The 18,421-nt window shown below is 48.7% G+C and overlaps 2 protein-coding genes across 3 annotated transcripts; both read right to left on the bottom strand.

Annotated features, from left to right (window-relative positions):
- Positions 1-808: 808 nt before the first annotated feature.
- On the bottom strand, positions 809-5,222 carry LOC120687834 (zinc finger BED domain-containing protein RICESLEEPER 2-like). Of its 2 annotated transcripts, none has more exons than XM_039969875.1 (2): positions 5,017-5,222; positions 809-3,471 (listed from the first exon to the last, which is right to left on the bottom strand). In XM_039969875.1, exon 2 carries the CDS (start codon positions 3,435-3,437, stop codon positions 1,131-1,133), a length of 2,307 nt encoding a protein of 768 aa, XP_039825809.1. In that variant the 5' UTR covers positions 3,438-3,471; positions 5,017-5,222; the 3' UTR covers positions 809-1,130. The 2 variants fall into 2 exon arrangements, with proteins under 2 accessions (XP_039825809.1, XP_039825808.1); XM_039969874.1 differs by having other exon boundaries at positions 5,021-5,222.
- A 1,211-nt stretch (positions 5,223-6,433) lies between these two features.
- LOC120691977 (GRF-interacting factor 1) lies at positions 6,434-10,061 on the bottom strand. Its single transcript, XM_039975187.1, has 4 exons — positions 9,693-10,061; positions 7,988-8,064; positions 7,319-7,403; positions 6,434-7,199 (listed from the first exon to the last, which is right to left on the bottom strand). The coding sequence occupies exons 1-4, from the start codon at positions 9,792-9,794 to the stop codon at positions 6,777-6,779; spliced, it is 687 nt and encodes a 228-aa protein (XP_039831121.1). The 5' UTR covers positions 9,795-10,061; the 3' UTR covers positions 6,434-6,776.
- Positions 10,062-18,421: the final 8,360 nt, after the last annotated feature.

The following is an 18,421-nucleotide window of genomic DNA, read 5'->3' as shown; positions in this document are numbered from 1 at the left end:
TGGATGTGTTAGGGCCAGCAGTATACGCATCGATGCAAGTGATCACCGTCATCCTACACGCTGCCGGCTGCCGTCGGCCGCCGCTACGAGTAGCAACACCGACCTTGTAACTATCTGCACTTTCTTTCATTCAGTGTGTACATCTCCTCCACAGCAGCTGCAAATGCAGGCAGCCACAACATCGCTTTTTTCAACAACCTTGAGATCCTTGATTTCTGCATCAACAGGAATGATTTCTACGCCCATCTCATCCAACCTCTGCACGCCCAATCAAAAGAATTCAAGTCAGTTAGGCACATGGCCTCTTGCAACAAAAAAAGAAGTCCACAGATTTTGGGTGTTATTATCTTGTTGACGGTGGGGTTGTGGATGATTTGATTGGTAAGCCAGATGCGCTCCTCGGGGAGGAACTGCTTGCGCGCCTCGTAGACGATGATCTGCATGGAGCGCTCGGCGCCCCAGCAGGATTTCATGACTCAATGGAGTTGTCGATAGAAGGAGATCAGCCTGACATCACCTTAGCTGGGGTCGGATGCAAGAACCAATGGTTTGAGAGTCATCTGAACACAAAGGGCAACATACCTGAAAACCGATGGTGAGCATATAAAAATTAATGTAGCCATTTCTACAGGTGCATGTTCAAAATTGATATCGAACAGCTGTACATAGAAGATGGTACAGAACCATGTTGATGCTTCTGTGCATTACGAAGTATATAAACCAAGTAGACACCTATCTGCATTTATGATTAATTAGCAAAAAAGAAAAGGACTGTTTATCCAACCATGGACAGCAGCAAACAATAGAGTATGAAAAGGTAAAGACAAGAAAAGAACGGCAGAGTAACAGATGCCAAAATCTGGTATAAATTACCACCTAATACACCCCGCAAACCACACACGCACAAAGTGTGCAGATTCAGACCACAGCTCAACTCAATACATTAAAGAACACTGGCAAGTTAAACTGAGTTCGACACGGACAAATTACACTAGGGCTCTAGGAGGTATTAAATAACAGTATCAAAATCTGTCTGCAATCGCTGCCTAAAATATGCCTACCGTTCACAGCACTCATAGTTACCACAAACTTATGCCTGCTCCAACAGGGAAGCGGTAACAACAATGAACCTACGATGCTTCCGTCTTGACCATCGCAGAACTTGGCACCTCGGTTGGAGCTGGTGAATACTGGAGCCAGTCTTTCGCGCATACAAGTGCCTCCACAATCTCCGGACGAAGAGAACTTCTGTAGTCATCAAGCATGCGGTTCCCAGTTCCAGCAGAGAATATAGAGCTCCCACTGCTAACCATCGACATCGGGATGGCCAAGATATCCCGGGCCATCTTTGATAGAGTTGGAAACTTGAGCGTGTTAAGTTTCCACCAGTTAAGGATATCAAACTCCTGGATACGTGGAGTGAGGGATTCCTCCAGGTACTGCTCCAGTTCACATTTTGCAGGCTGGCTACTTTGAATCTCAGAAAGGTACATATCGAAGTCAAGAAGACCATCACTAGTGGAAGGAGGATTTCCTTGAGTACCATTCGCACTGGCAGTCACATTATTAGCTTCCCCTTGCTCAGCATAGGCAGGGGTCAATGGGAGTGGCTGTGCCACATACTCCTTATACAGCTCATGGAGAGAGTCATTTACCACCTTAACATATTTCCCAGCCTCAGCACCATAAATTTTTGAGTAACTGAACTCAACAAGCTTCATCTTGAAACGTGGATCCATGACAACAGCAACTGCTAGCACCAGGCTGCAATCTTTCCAGTATTTGTCAAACCTCTCATGCATATCCTTGGCAATGCTGCTGAAAATGGGATCCTCATGTTCTGTACCATTTGCTAGCTCTAGCTGAATTTTCCAAGCTTCATGGAAAAAGATGTTTGCGGTAGGGTTTGCTGAAGCCATGATGCTATGTGCAGAGTCATATAGCAGTTTCAGGTAAGTACAGGCAGCCTCAACTTTCTTCCAATCCTCCGCTGAAGGAGCTTCATTGTAATTATCATCACGTGTCTCTAGTGTAGCGAAAGCCTGTTTATAGTCCAAGGCAGCCAGCAGCATCAGATAAGTGGTGTTCCACTGGGTTGTAACATCTAGACAGAGTGTCTTGGTACTGGGAATCTCCAGATTCAGAGCAATCTCAGCAAACCTCTCCTCACGGCTTGGAGAAGCTTTTATGAACTTGATACTCTCACGGATGTTGTAAATCACACCATGAATCGAAGCAATAACATCCTGAGCAACTACATTCATGATATGTGCATAGCACCTCACAACAAACAGCTGTCCCTTAAGCATGAGGTTGTTCTTATTGGAGAGGTGATCCCTCAGATTTGCACTGTAAATATCATGGGAAGAGCAATCATTATCCAAAGTGATAGTGAATAGCATGTCCTTCATATTCCACTCTGAAAGGCTTGCGATAATAGCTTCACTAAGTGCATTCTCTGAATGAGGAGAAGACACCATCATGAAGTTGAGCATTCTTCGGTGCACCTTCCATTCTGAGTCGATAAACTGCCCAGCAAGCGAAACATAGCCTAGAGTCTGACTGGTTGTCCACAGTCCTATAGTGAGGCTGATCCTTCCTGGCATGGTGCTGAATGCTTGCAACAGGTTTTCCTTTGATTTCTGAAAAACAGCATACACCTCTCCCTCCATTGTCTCGACATCTACAACCCTGAAACGGGGTTGCAGACTCTGAATAAAAGTAGTGAAGGGTAGCTGTTGAACAATGTGAAGTGGGTAGTCATGCAAAATAATCATCTTCGCCAGATAAGAGAAGCTCCTTTCCTGATCAAAAGTAGCATTTGCATAACCAGTGTATCTGTAGCGCCTCTTAGAAGGGCGTTCTACAGCACCCTCACCATCATTATCAGTGCCAGGGCCTCCTGGTGGTGGCAGTGCCAACTTCCTGTCTTGGTCTTTCATAACAGGACAGGAACCAAGGGTGATGTGCCTCTTGAGATGGCTAGTGCCTGCAATTTTTGAACCAGAACTATACGCAAAGGTTTGCTTGCATAAATTGCAGCATGCTCTTGAGCTTCCCCCTGGCATGTTTTCTATAGTGAAGTGCTCCCAGACAAGCGACTTCTTCCTCCGACGTCTTGATGTGGTTTGTGGGGTCATCTCAGCATTGATCAATTCATTACTGTGGATCATCTCATCACCATTGACCATGTCGTTAACTTGAACCAACTCATTACCATGGATGAGATCATTAACTTGAACCATGTCATTACCATGGATCATCTCAGTGCCTTGAATCATCTCATCCCCATGGATCATCTCATCCCCATGGACCATCTCATTACTATGAATCATTTCACTACCATGAACCATCTCATTGCCATTGATCACCCCGTTGCCATCGACCATCTCACTGTGATGCACCATTGCATTGTCAATGCTGTTCGGGTCACCCATGTTGGGGAAACAGGCCAACGGAACCTAAGAACACCTGTCAAATTGAAATTAAAAAAAATACATATCACGTGAGGTGTCTGAGCACGTAAAAGCACTGGGTTGTTTCATAAAACCAAAGGAACTCCGCAAAATAAAATCTCATAGGTAAACCGTCAAAAATGTCATTACAAAATGGACAGACAGCAGATATCTTACACGGTTTCATTAATGACAAGATCTGATTGTTTATGGCAGCAGTACCAGATAATAATTTTGAAACCAAGATTCAGAGACCACCAGAATGCAGACTTTTTCAAGCAAATGCTGAATGCATTATATGCTGGAGAGCAGTACTCCCTCCATCCCAAAAAACAAGACATTCTAGGATTCAAAATTTGTCCCCAAAAAAAAGTCATTTCACCCTATTTAGAAAGTGCATGTGCATGTAAGAATCAATTACTGCCAAATATAAGTAATAAATAGGGGTAAACATGGTTATTTTACCTTCTTGTTAATTTGTCCTAAAATTTCTAGAATGACTTGTATTTTGGGACGGAGGGAGTAAGTCGTAACAGAAAATGAATACAAAATCTAAGGATAGGCTGTTCCCTCTAGCACAACCACAAGGTACTGCACATAAACAGCTAAAGAATAAAATACCACTGATAACACAACATTCATGCAGAAATGCAACTGTCCCATCCTCTGCACAAGCCAAGCTCCTAGCAGAAACCAGCTATGCATCGAACCTAGCAGGGCGATTGGGCTTCGAAATCATCTCAACAATTCAAACATCACTTCCATTGGCTAGGCACAAGATTAACCACCCAGCAGCTCTACATGAAGCTTAAATTCTTCAGAATTTCATGTTCCAGCGCTTGGTAACATGTACTAGTACTATCTATCTCGATATGTCAACAAGACTTGAAACCGAGACGGGTATTGAAAACCCAGACGGGTACTGTTTCACTAACAACGAAACCAAACTGTTTACTGTCGAATCTGCAGACGACAACTAAGTCCTACTACTCCACACCAATTCAAGCCATGTCAAAACATTGAGTGGTTACCCGCAAAAAAAAACATTGAGTGGTTGTCTCTTCGGAGACATCCGATAAAAAACATTTATTCCCTTGGAAAATCGAGAAGACCATTCCTACCGTGAGGCGCTCGAGCTGTGCCCCCTGATGATTCTCTCCCCGGGAGAACAGTTGATTGTGCCACATTATGGACTCCCTTAAAACACGCCGCAATTTACTCGTAACAAAATATACAAACAAAAAAACCCACAACATCATAATTTTAAGTGTCGACTATAGCACTGATAAGGCCACTGGAAAAAAAAAGTCTCCGCAAAAATTGGCACAAACAATCCGTCTTTCGAAACCATTCCCAGGAACTGTCCAGCGAAGCGCTTGCTTCCCTGCAGATCCAACGAATCCAGCCTATCAAGGCAGAATCCGTCAGACCCATCCGAAGCGCAAACCGAATCTACACCACGGAACGAATCCAATCGACGAAGCTACGCGCAGCACGGATTTAGGAGACGACGGAATAAGCGGGAGGAGGAGAGGAGGGGTTTGGGAGTTTGGGGGCTTACGTACGGGGAGGATGCAGAGGGGGCGCAGCGGAGGTGATCCAACAACCACCCCGGGGGCTCGGTGCCGGTGCAGCAGGATTAGGGCTCGGCCCAAGAAGAACGAAGGCCGACCGCGCAAACCCTAGATCCTCTTGGGGGAAGGACTGGACGAGAGCGGGTAGAGAGAGAGAGACGGGAGGCGTCTGGTGTGGTTTGCGGGCGAGCCGAGCCGCGGGTGCGGGGATTTTTATGGGCTCGCGGCCCACGGCGATGGGCCTCGTGAGCTGGCGGTTGGCGCGATGGGTGACGCTGCCGGTGGGCCAGACGGGGGCCTCCCCGCCGCGTGGACCGGCTGGGACGTGGGTCCTTGCTTTCTTTTGGGCGGTTTCTGATCTCGTGAGGAGTTTCCGGCTTGTTTGTTTGTGTGCGCGAATTTGGATCGAGGTGGGGCTTGGTGATGGCGGCCGCAACACGGCGATGGATTTCGATGGCGTCTTGGGTTGGGCCTCCAACGATGGAAGGAGTCGTTGTTTCTAGGGTTTCCATGCGGACCGCCAGATCCATATCGTACGGTCCGAGTTCAACTTACCCCGTTTGTAGGCCGGAAGGGAGGGGTCTTGCGGGCTGCGCTTTGGGCCTTTGGCAAGTTAGATTCTTTTCCATAAACAATCAGATTCTTTTTCGATTGAGCTTGCCATATTTTTCTTAAGGTGAATAATAAATCTTTTTTTCATAAAAACCTCATATTTTGCTTAAGTTACTAAACTTCGTAGCAAAAGAAAAAACAGGTCCTAGACGTTATATATTTGAGAGCTGAGATTGTACAAGATTAATGCAAATCTCGTGTACATGTCACAACACAACCCTACTAAACTAAAAGAAGCCTTGGTATGTGCCTAACCCAAACTAACTTTGTCAATGCGTCTATCGTGCTATCAAATGCTGGCAGATATTGATCGAGAACCAAGAAGCCTTTCACACGTAGGAGAACGTTCTCACGGGCGCACTTGACTTCCCAAGTAACGAGATCCACGAGTGCTTATCTCCTTTTTTTGTGAACTCACCACCAAAATTGAGCTCATGTACTCTTCAAGTTTAACTCAAGATTCTGACATAGAACTGTATTCATAGTTTGAAAATAGAGTGAGTTTCACATGTATTTGCCACTCTTTAACCTTCAAAATTCAATTTCGATCTTAAAGAAGTTGGGAACTACGCAGATTGCCTCCGACTCTGAACACTGAACTCGAGAGTTCAACTTTCAAGCGTGTCACACACACTCGCACGATCCATCAAGAAACGGGACAAAGTTTTTCCGACGGAGATGACGTGGGGGAGAACATGGATCTGCTCAAAACAGCCTAACTTTTTGCAGATCGTGAGAAACCAATAGCTAGAGGGCTCCCCACGTCAGCAACGGAAGACATCCTAATTTGCAAAGGGTTAACGGCAGCAGTATTTAAGTTTTTGGTCAAGATCATCGAGTGAGTCCATCAACACTGCATAGAGTGTTGGCGCAAGAGGGCACCAGCAATGCAACGTTCCATACTACATCATCATCTTGGGCGAGAGAACCTGCCACGCACATCCAAAACAAGTGACCCAGCATGCATGCTGATGCTGGTCACTACCACCTCCAGGTTCCCATGGGGCAAACCTACCTTACCGACCACATACTAGCTACCACTACTACACTACTACTCTCCTCAGTTCTCAAAGCTACCTGCTAATCCTGCTGCTGCTGCTGCTGCTGCCGCCGCCGCTATGCCGGCGCCAGTGTCTTAGCTGCCTTCCTCCTCGGTGCCGGCCTTCAGGTACTCCCCGTCCCCGCTCTGCGCGCCGGAGCTGCCGCCGCCCCCCCTGATGTCCACCGACAGCGAGGTCGACCCCTCCTTGGCGCCGCTGCCGCTGCCAGGGCGGCCGAAGCCCGAGAACATGCCGGCGTTCATCATGCTGTTGCCGGCGCCGGCACCCGCGCCGCCGCCCATGCTGGCCTCGCCGTGGAGGATGTTGAACCCGCTGCCGCCGCCTGGGGCCATGCCAAGCTGGCCGTGCGCCGCCTGCTGCTGCTGAAGCGGCGACAGGGACGGGTGCGCGTACATCATGGAGGACCGCGCCGCCATCAGCGACTGCGGGCTCATCATCTGCCCCGACTGCGGCCCCATGTACCGCGGGCCCGGCTGCATCATCAGGTTGGACGGGTACTGCAGATTCCAGCCATGTCAAGTGAGATCGATCGGTGCAACGTTGATTTCACTAACGAAAAAAGCTTGTGTGTTAGGTCCGCAGGGACCAAGCCCACGAGCAGCGCTAGCATCAGTACCTGTGACAGCGGTGCCGTCTGTGGCGGCTGACTATCGGCGATGGCGGCCAGGTACATGAGGTTGTGCTGGAGCTTAGCTTGGTGCCTGCAAGACATCAGGTGGCAGACACAAGAGAACACTCAGCTTACATGATATACCTACTGTATAGTTCATTGCACAACGTAAGCATGCATGACTGTTGATAGATAATATTACAGAAGTGTCTTTTATCAGTTGTCACAAGTAAACATTAGACGTATGAACATGCATGCCATTACTTGGAATCATGATTGAGAAAGAAGCATCACGAGTTCCTTCGGTTGTGGAACAGCTATAGAAAGTGTGATGTGTGACACAGACATTACAGATCACAAAAACAGTAGACTGAACAAAACCAGTGCATGGTTGGTACTACAGAGAACTAATCACTTGATTTATCACGTGAACATTAGGAAAATATATTAATCGATGCCTGAGCTGCAGCAGACAAATCAGAATCAAAGTGGCAGCTATGAGATCATCTTTACCAAAGGAGTTCAAAATAGGCTTGCTTGATGCTGTACTAATGAAGGGTCATTCTTGTTCATGTTAACACAAGTGTTATCTCTACAGTTAAGTTGCTAGCGCCTATGTGCTACTACATCCATAGTGATCACGCAAGGAGGTCAGGCCAGTACTCAGTAACTCACCGTTCGCTCTCTTCCACCTTCCCATTGTTCTGGTTGTCGAGGATGGCAAGGATCAGCTGCTTGTTCTCATCCAGGTACTGCACAGTTCAGGGTGAAACCGTATTAGTGTGTCAAAATATATATCAGTAGATTAAGTCCCTGTCATCACTAACCACCAAGGCGATCCAAAAAAACATTAACCAACTATCAAACACTTAGCAGACCCGTACACAACCATTTGCTCCACGAATGACACCGGTTGTTTTAGAAAATGGATAAAGATCTGACCTTTTGCATCATCCAATGTATACGGCCATTGTCAACTATTACATCATCATATCAACGACATATTTGAAAAATTATAAAAGTAAAATGATCTAGATTATATGATAACTCATATCATTAACATAATCTAAAGAGAAATCGTCAGCCATTCTTTGCACTGACATAGATGGCAGTTCATCACCAATCAACTGCCTTTGAGATTCAATGATTGATACACGTTGGTTTCTCACTACAAGCGTACGCTCTCCCAATCTAAGGATCAATCATTGACTGACACCGGAGCATGCAAACATAGGCCATCGCTCAAGGCCAGGACAGGCAGCCGCAGTTCGGCCCCTGGCTGTTAGCATACCGCCGTCTGGCTGAATCCTTTTAAGGGTCTAACAGCCAAACTCCAATGGGCGACAGCGCAAGCGAACCTACATTCCTACCCACATGAATATGGACCAGATCATGTTCGCCTCACCTCCGCCAATGATGGCCCTGTGAGCCTGTCTGCTACTCAAAAAATATTCCTGAGAATTAAAAAAAAGTGCAAGCAGGCAAGATATTTGGTAGTAGCTTTTAAAGATTGCAAACAGTCAATATCTATGCAAATCTCACAGCTTTTCTATGTTTCCATTGATGGAATGTCGCACATGATGCGCCTGGGCAGGCTTTAAAGATTGCTTGGCAGGAGGCAGGCGGGCAGCAGGTCTGGCATCGTTACTGCTTGCGAAAAACAGCAGTGGGGAGGTATGATCATTCACAGCAGGTCACCAACCGGACCGAGCTACAAATGGTTGGGGACTTAGATGAGGGGATAATGGTGGTATTCAAATCGTGTGGGCAACTGCAGCGAAAAGAATGGGACCAAGAAGACAGTGGCAGTTTGAACTTTAAACTGCAGAGGAAATCAGAAGTCAGGGACCATCTGAAGATACATACATCTATATAAAATAAGCACGATACTAGAGCAGAAGAGATAAAAGAATCAGGTCGGAAGGCTGAGGTCTAACCGAACCCCCATGAACCGGTATTGCTCTCCAGTCTCAACTCTCAAGCAAGATCAGACGGCGAAAAGGTGTTTTTTTTTGTTAACGATTCACCAAAACCGAAAAGAATCGGCAGAAAAGATAAAAAGAGGAAATAAACCTGAAGATACAGCATAGGAACAAAATCAGGTAAAGAAATGAGGACAACAGATAAAAAGTGAAACTTTGCTTCGCCTCCAATGTCCCGACGCGCTTCTACTGAAGAATGGAAGGAAACCGAGCGCAAGCAAAGAAAAGTACAGAGAACAAAATCAGAAACGATTGAATGAACCAAGAAAGAAGTCAGAATAATCCAAAACCGTTGGGCGAGACAAGATCACGGAACCAAACAAAAAGGAGAAGATTCAAAGACGGAGGATATGCAAAGCGGGGGAGGGAGGGTGAGATTTGGTTGGGGGCATCACGACCTGCTGGATGTGATCGGTGGTGACAGCGGTAGGGGATGCGTAGCCCCCAATCATGCTCTGGTTCATCTGCATCAGGTGCTGCTGCTGCTGCTGCTGCTGCATTCCAAAACCGCCGCCGCTGCCAATAGCTTGCCCTCTCCGGCCTGCAGCAGCCTACACGACGCCGCCGCCGCCGCCGTTTCTTCTCCTACGCAGCAGCTTCTTCCCCTCCGCGGTTGCTTTCGAGCAGGCGGCCGGCGAAAAGGTGGAGACTGGAGAGGGGGAGGCTTCGCTAGGGGTTTTGACGGAGATGAGAGCGGGGGTTTTGGGGGCAGGCCGGTCGCTTGCCCTCCTCCCTCTTCTTGTGCTGTGCTTTTGGTTCCCTTCGTTAAAAAGAGGGAGGAGGAGTGCTCCCCTTGACGTCAAGCGGCCTACTTTTTTACTATACCATGTAACAGTAACTTTTGCAACCAAAAAGCTCGGTAACTTTCTGCGCCACTAGGGCAGCACCTGTGTGATAAAAGAATTGGGCGAGCGTTGATTCTTTAACGAATGACCACTAGTATTCTAGAGTAGGGCTGGATATCAAGTCAGCTCGGCTCGTTATGGCTCGACTCGTTATAGCTCGTTATACAAATGAGTCAGAAAGCTAGCTCGGCTCGGCTCGTTAGTGGGTCGAGCTAGCTCGTTTGGCTCGCGAGGCAGAGTATAAAAATATTTACATAGAGATGATAACCGTAAATCTGTAAAAAAACACATCACATGCATATTTAAAGTGAAATAAATAAAATAATGTGAATTTTACAATGAAAAATATAAGTATGTTATCATCCATGACCATGATCAATCATTATTCGTTGATCGTTTCCACTAATTCATACAATATTTGTTATTTATCTTGGCTTGTTATGGCTCGCGAGCTAGCTCGAGCTGTCTCATTATAAAACGAGCTGGCTTGTTATAAAACGAGTCGAGCTCGAGCCGAGTTACTAACGAGCGAGTCGAGCGAGTTAGCGAGTTACGAGTTTTTCGTCCAGCCTTATTCTAGAGCCATATAGGGCAAAAAAAAAGTCAATAATGATCGGAACATAGGGTTTTTGCTGTGGTTGGGTTGTGCGCGTAATTTATGTGTGAGCAGCACGCCGGGGAGTATTTATGTCTGGTCTGGCAGCAGCGTGACAGCGCTGTCATGCTGGCATAGAGTTAGGCTTGTTTAGATTCCAAAATGTAAAATGTAAATTTTTTATAAATTGTTTGTATGGTGTACTAAATGTAGTCAAAAAATAAATCGCATTACATAAATAAATTGTAACTCGCGAGACGAATCTAATGAGCCTAATTAGGCCGTGATTAGACACTAAATTGCTACAGTAATACTACAGTAAACAAGCTCTAATGATGAATTAATTGGGCTCGTTAGATTCGTCTCGTAGCTTACAAACGAGATTTGTAATTAGTTTTATGATTAATTTATATTTAATACTTTAAATATTGAATATTCCTTTCTAAAAACACAAAAATGCAAAATAGAAAGTGAACTAAACAGCGGCTCTCCGCTGGAGGCCCAGTCCAGGGACTGCGTAATCTGGGCGATTTGTGGTCAGGCTAGATTTGGTGATGCGGCTGATTAGGACAGGACCCGGCGCTGTACCCGATGCTCATCTATTTTAAGTGCAGAGTGCAGTCGATCATTCAAAAATTACTGCTTTATGAAATACTTCCTCCGTTCTAAAATAATATAAGTGTTGTTTTAGCATCTAAATTTTGTCCATCAAAAAATATTGTTAACTTATAATGAAATTATCTAATTAAAGCAATACGTAGTAGATGTTATCTTTTTAGTTCCAATGCACATGCATTTATTAAGGATCCAGAAGAGCAAATAAATAAGGTTTTGAATCACAATTGTTAGAAGTAATTAGGGGTCATAAAATTATTTCTTAGAATAAGTAACGTGTTCAAAATTTTCTAAAACAACACTTATTTTGGAATGGATGGAGTACTGCTCTAGGTTTACATTGTGTTTTTGTTCCTCGGGAAATCGGTTTGACAATTAGTAAATTTTGATCCCTGAAAGCAGTTGCAAGTATGCCTTGTTTAGCACAACTTAGTTTTTATTTATGCCAGCTTTTTTGCCAACCACAGAAGCACGGTTTTGAAGAAATTATACAGATAGAATGCAGGGTGTTTTTACATCAAAGAAATACAGGGTGTTTAACATCCTTTTTTTTGGGGGGCTATATGATAGAACCCAAACTCCCATGTCATCGAGTGGGAAGGGAAGCATTCACCAGTTTCATTGCCACACCCGCACCCATCTCTTGTAGATCCAATCTCAATGGAGTCGACGTCGTGCCCTAACCGAAGCCACTACTTGCCGACTTGGGTAGGAGTGGAGAAAATTAAGCTCTCTCGCTACAAACTATGCGATCTGGAGGTAGCTCAAGGCGGCGGCGGTGCCTCGAGACGATCGGAGCTTGGGCTCGTAAGGTGGCGCAACATCGAGGGGGCGGTGAGATCAGCATTAGGGAGGTTGATCAGTGGTATAAGTGTGCTTATTGGTCTCATGTTAAAAGTGGAGAAAATATAAGATGCGTATTTGAAAAGGAACTAGGCGTACAGCCCGCGCATTTGCGCGGCTAGTATTGAAAATTCAAAAAATTTGCATGTCATTGTATCCTTGTTTAAAGATTATACGATTTTTTACCATACATCACCCTGTTCATTATCGTAAATTAATGTCTTATTATTGATTAAAACAATTGAAATATGATCTACTTGTAAGAACAATTTGATTTGTTGAGCTTTAATAATATTATGCACATAACTATTCTTATTTTTGTTTTATTTTGATTGATTGTTGTTAGCTTTAGTTTTTATTAGTGGTATATATTTGTAACTGATACATAGCTAATTGCTATTTATATTTAATTTTTCATAATGGCATTGATGAGTGATTTTTAATTAGGCACAAGGGTATTTTAGGCTAATTTTTATCATAACGGTAGTGGTGAGTAATTTTTATTTTTCTATTTTTTCGATTAACGTGAGAATTTCTAGACCTTGAAATTCTTTTTTTCATTTTATTTTGTTTGATTGATTGTTGTTAGCTTTAGTTTTTATTAATAGTATATATTTGTAACTGATACATAGTTAGTTGCTATTTTATATTTAATTTTTCATAATGGTATTGGTGTGTGATTTTTAATTAGGCACAGGGGTATTTTAGGCTAATTTTATCATAATGGCAGTGGTGGGTAATTTTTATTTTTCTATTTTTCTTTGATTAACGTGGGAATTTCTATGTCTTGAGAGCGAACGTGGAAGCTCCGTTTGTTGGTCAAATAATAAGATAATAAATATACTTTTAGAGGAAAATAATAGAAGCTAACTCCGCCCTCGAGACCATCTCCAACAGTTTGAAATGCTAGGCGACGGGATCTCGAGAAGGTCGGAGCTCGTCCGTAGGGTGGCGCAAGCTGTAGGTGGCGATGTGAACGTGTGATCAATCAATAGCAAGGGAGGTTGGACTTTGATTCTTTGAAGAAGGCCTACGGGCTACGGCCCGCCGCCATCACACGAGTCTTTCCTGTCGCGGTACGAGTACAACTTGGCACTTGCCGCATCGAAACCATGGACGGCGGTGCCTGATCGGCGACGTGCCATGACGCCGGGAGCGCGTGGCGACGGAGCAATGGACGTGTCCCGCCGGCGCCGCCGTGCATGTCCGCATGTGCCTCGGCTCGGACGGGTTACCCGCTCCACGTGCCCGGGCGCCGGGAGCGGCTTGATCGCGAGCGCGGGGCGCGGGCCGCGGCAACGGCACCCTGACTGCGTTCGCCGGGCCAGACCAGACGCCACCACGCCCACGCCCGCGCGCGTGGAAAATCTCGCGGCCTTGTCGTATCCGCCGCTGCCTATTTTACAGTTTTTTTTTTTTGCAAAAAAGCCGTAAACGCATTAAAGTAAAACAGAATCTTGCTAATTTGAAGTACTAAATGAAGTCTATTTACAAAACTTTTTACATGAATGGGCTGTAAATCGCGAGACGATTCTAATGAGCCTACTTAATCCATGATTTGTAACAGTGAAGCTACAGTAACCATCCGCTAATTATTAATTAAACATGGATTAATTAGCATCATTAGATTCGTCTCGCGATTTACAACCCATCTATACAAAAAATTTTGCAAATAGACTTCATTTAGTACTTCAAATGCCCTCTTTATATCTTTACACAATTTTGCAAAATGAACTAAACACCCCTTGCTACTCCGCCGGAAAACTACTCGCAGGCTGCCACCAAAGGTTAAAGTTACAGCCGGGTTACAGCCCAGCCTCAGCGCCCCTCCCCTCTACCCTAGCCGCACCGCACCCACACGCCATCTCACCTCTCTCTCATCGTCTTCCCAGTTCCCACTCCCACGCCTCACGCATGCATGCACCTCCTTCCGCCCGCCTCCGCCTGCCCCTAGCTGGCGAGAGACCCCTGCCGCGTCACCTCTGACTCCTTCCCTCGCGCGGCCGCGCACGGGGAGCTGGCGGCCCTAATAAAAAGATTAAAAAGCGGTAAAAACCGTGGGGGTTCGTGCTTACCTCTGGCCTCTGGGCCTCTGGCCGAGTTACCACTTTACGGCTGCGCTCCGGGCGGTACGTGCGGTAAAAAAAAAAGTACGGGAGCCGCTCCAGTCAAAAAGATCTTTTGCCTTCTTGTGTGCCGTCTCGCCCTCTCGCGGACGGCCCTTGGACGTAGCAGCGGCAACAGCTGGGCCGCCGCCGGCCGGGCGCCTCCTGCCGGAGCATGAGTTCCAGCACTGTCCCGAGGGCGAATTGAACAGCGCCCGTCGGGTCGGACAACGTCGTCCAGCCTTTCTTTCCTCATCGCAGCGCGTCTCGTTTCAAACGCGCAATCATCCATCAAAAAAGCCTGAGGCCGAGCTGAGGCTGAGACTCAGACACCCACGAAGGCGGGTCGAGCATGCCAGCGCCGGAGCGGAGGTGGTGGTCGACTGGTGGTGGATCCGGCTCGGCTTCGCTCGGCTGGATTCGAGCGATCGAGCTGAAAGGGACGTGCGGCCTGGGTTGCGAGACGATGGTCCCTGCCCTGCCGGCGCGAGGGGCACCGCGGGGGCGCGGGGCTAGCCTTTTGACCGCCGTCCGATGGGTCGATCGATCAAGCAGTCGGGCAGGCCCAGCGAGCCAGCCACCAACAGGGCGCGGTGGTTAGCAAGTCCAGTCATCAAAAAAGGAGGAAGCACAGGCCACTAACAGTCCCTGATCGGGACCAAAGCTAGGTGTCTGCTGGACCAGGCCGGCTTTGGTGCGCGGGTGGTACACCATGTGACACGCCATGCCGGCTGCCGTTGATGTGGTCATCATCATCGTCGTCGTCGTCTCGATGGTGTTCCGCCGCTAAGACGGCTGGGTTTGGTACGCAGGCTGTGGCCTCGCTCTGACCTGCGTGCGTCTGTCTGGTGACCACGCCCAGCTCGTGCGTGTGACCGGCGGAACGCTGAAGAGAGTTTCAAGCCGAGATGGGTTCGTAAAACAAGTGGAGCGGTGGTGGTAGTACGTGCGTGCGTGTGGGGGAGCATTGAAGCCAGTTCCGGATGGCGCCAAGCGGCATCATCATCGTCCATCAAGAGGAGGAGCCTGCCTGCCGCCTGAGCCTGAGTGCCTGACCGGCTGACCCTGACTGAAAAAGCTACTGCTAGCACGAGAGGAGGGGCGAAGGGCGATAGCGATAGGGTCGCTCTGGCTATCTCTGCTCCCTGCGCTGCGACTGACTGCCACTGCATGCGTAGGAGGACATGAGCTGACGGGGGCAATGCCAGATTGCCAGTGGCATGGCATGGCATGGCATGCCGCGCAGGCAGCAGCAGCTAGCAGGCGCAGACCCAGACTGCGCCCAGAGGGCAGTGAAGTGCAGTGAGTGAGTGTGAATGCAGAGGCGCCGGGGCCCCAGCCCGCGCCCGGAGAGACGAGACCGAATCTTTGACCGCGCCCCACCCCCTCCTCCCACGGCCGCGGCCGGACTCCGCCGCTAGGGCCTAGGGCCATGGCTCGCAGCTCTCTGGGAGGGCGCTGCACCGCGCGCCATGCTCGCAGCTCAGGCGGCAGGAGCCATCACCCTATAGGTAGCAGCTACCGGCGGAACGGGGGCTCGCGGGGGCGGGGCTGGGGCTCGCGGCTAGCAGGCTAGAAGCGGTAGCGGTATGTACCGGCCGGCCGGCTGGGATGAGGCTAGCCTGGGATTAGGCAGGCATGCATAACGGAAATGGGCAGCTGCCTGCGCGCCAACGGCTGGCCGGACCCCGTCTGCTCGCTCGGTGCTCGCCTGTCAGCGTCACGCTCACGCAGTCAAGTCACGTCCGGCGTTGGTGCCCGTGCATGTGCATGTGCATGCCATGCCGCCTACGTACGCGCAGAGACCGTAGGTCGACCTAGCGAGTAGGTTCTTCACTTGACTTCTACATACGCGTACGGCCGCGATGGAGATTCATAGGCTGCCAGGGCGCATGCAGTACAGTACAGTGATGCTGCGCCGCCTGCGAGCTAGGAGTAGCTCCTTCCCGCGTTTAGGCCACTGCTCACTGTGCTGCTGGTGCATGCATTGCGTGGGCCCGGAAGGCCGGTACGCAGCTGAATGCGGACAGCGAGCGCAGCCGGGGAAGTTGTGGATCGTGTTACTGTGCCTTTCGTTGCGTGTCAGCGTGCGGAGCGTAGTAGCAGCGACTAGGCAATTAAGCGAGCGCCGTCTGTGCGGACGCACCACCGCACACGGCGACAAGCATGGCGTACGGCCCCAGCTGCCAGCGACCTCGCTCATCTCCGTGCGGTGACCTGGGGTCAACATGCACGCACGAACGCCCGCCTCTGGACGTTCTCCTCCTGGCTCGGCTCGTCGTTGCTGGTGTGGAGCTGCGTACCTGCCGACCACCGGCGTTGTGTTCGACCGTGCGCCCGGTCGGGGGCCGTACACGTGTGCATGTCTCTGTGAAGACCCGCAGCTAGCAAAGCACGTACCGGCAAGTACGGCGAGCACACAACCGGTTACCCCAGCACGCATGCGTGCGCTGATGCGCACGTACAGTGTACACTACTGCAGGCAAACAAATTTATCCTCACTTCAGCAATGAGATCAGACATGCTGAGATGTTAAGTTCAAAAAAAAAAGACATGCTGAGATGATGACACGTTGTCAGCCGAACAATTGAACAACGGTGGATCACCGGCGTAAGTAGCAAATAAAACCGGAAGTTTTCACGAAAACATCGTCAAAATCCGCAGGAAAATACCACGAAACACGCCTGCAGATGGTCAGTTTTCCTCCGGCATTTTTTGCTCGACCCTGGGGCGAGCAAACGCCGACCTCTGAATGAATTGCTCGCGCGCTCCAGATTACTGATGAACTGGGCGCCCGCGGCCCGCCCGTACGCCGTGCTGCGGAGGCAACTCGCGACCCGATCCCACTCGGTTCAGTGCAAAGCACGCGCAGACCAATTCCCGGTTTGACAATTCCATGTCCTTTCTTTTCAAAAACAATTCCCTGTCCTAGTTTATAATTTGTGTAAGCAACTTGATTTTCTGAACTTGTACAGGTAAGTTACTACTTTTAAGGAGAAGCTTGATTTTCCAGAAATTTGATGTTCTGTATTCTAATTTGATTTATTAATTTATTTGTGAGACAATAGTTAGAATAGGATATGGCATCTGTCTCAATTTGGGAGACTGAGCACCTCTGCATTCTGCAATAGTTCTCAAGGGAAACCTTTTCTTTTGGTTGGCACCAATGGACAAATGATCAAATCGAAAATGAAATGGAGATTGTGTTAGATACTGTGAACAAGCTACGATCACTTCGGCCATCATCAGATACGTGTTAGCATTGCATGACAGATGATGTGCCATAAAAAATGGTGTGACATTTGCTACTCTGTCGAAGGCAATGGCACTGGTTAAATGGTGTTCTACCATATCCTGGGCGAAGATGACCCAACTCCTCTTGATTGCGCTACACATATCGTCCATATGTGGGAGTGGGCTTGTGTTGGAGAGGTTAAAAATGCATTGGCTATCTACCTCGCTTTTCAGGTGCTTGGTGCTCTGGTTGGTGCTTGGTTCCATGCGCCGCCGCCGGAGCACGCGCGCAAGCTGCCGCCGCGGCCGGCGTAGCCTCTGCAGCAGCCAATGCGTCGCCGCCGGAGGTCGCGCGCAAGCTGCCGCTGCCGCCAGCGCAGCTTCTGCAGCAGCCCATGCGCCGCCGCCGGAGGACGCGCGCAAGCTGCCGCCGCTGCCGGAGAAGCCTCCACAGCAGCCCATGTGCCGCCGCACGGAGCACTCGGGGGAGCGCCCGCCGCCGCAACCTGGATCTGCGCTGAGCTCGCGCGCCCATAGGGTGGCATTTCCCGAGAGTGAGAGGAGGGGAACGGTGGCACATCCTCGGCGAGAAGAGGGCGACGGCCGAGCGGCGCAATCTAGAGGGACGGGAATCAGCAATGCGGACTGTCGCTGGTGGAGGCTGCCGTGACGTCGGGTGCGAAAGGTAGGGTACCTTGGAGGTGGTGGAGCAGACTCCGCCCTGGTGAACGTCGTGAGGAAGGATGAGTTTTTTTTTTTTTGCAATCCGGAAGTCGAAGAGGGCGACAGTGATTTTCGCTGGATGGGAACTGGGATGCGGAAGGGGAAGGGGCACGAACGGTTTAATTGATTGCGACTGTTCTCGATGGCTGTAGAAGTGGGTAGAGGAT

Source organism: Panicum virgatum, chromosome 9N, assembly GCF_016808335.1.
Source record: "Panicum virgatum strain AP13 chromosome 9N, P.virgatum_v5, whole genome shotgun sequence".
In the NCBI taxonomy this organism is placed as follows: domain Eukaryota; kingdom Viridiplantae; phylum Streptophyta; class Magnoliopsida; order Poales; family Poaceae; genus Panicum; species Panicum virgatum.
Note: the sequence above shows the minus strand (reverse complement) of the source record. Positions and strands in the feature narration are given on the sequence as shown.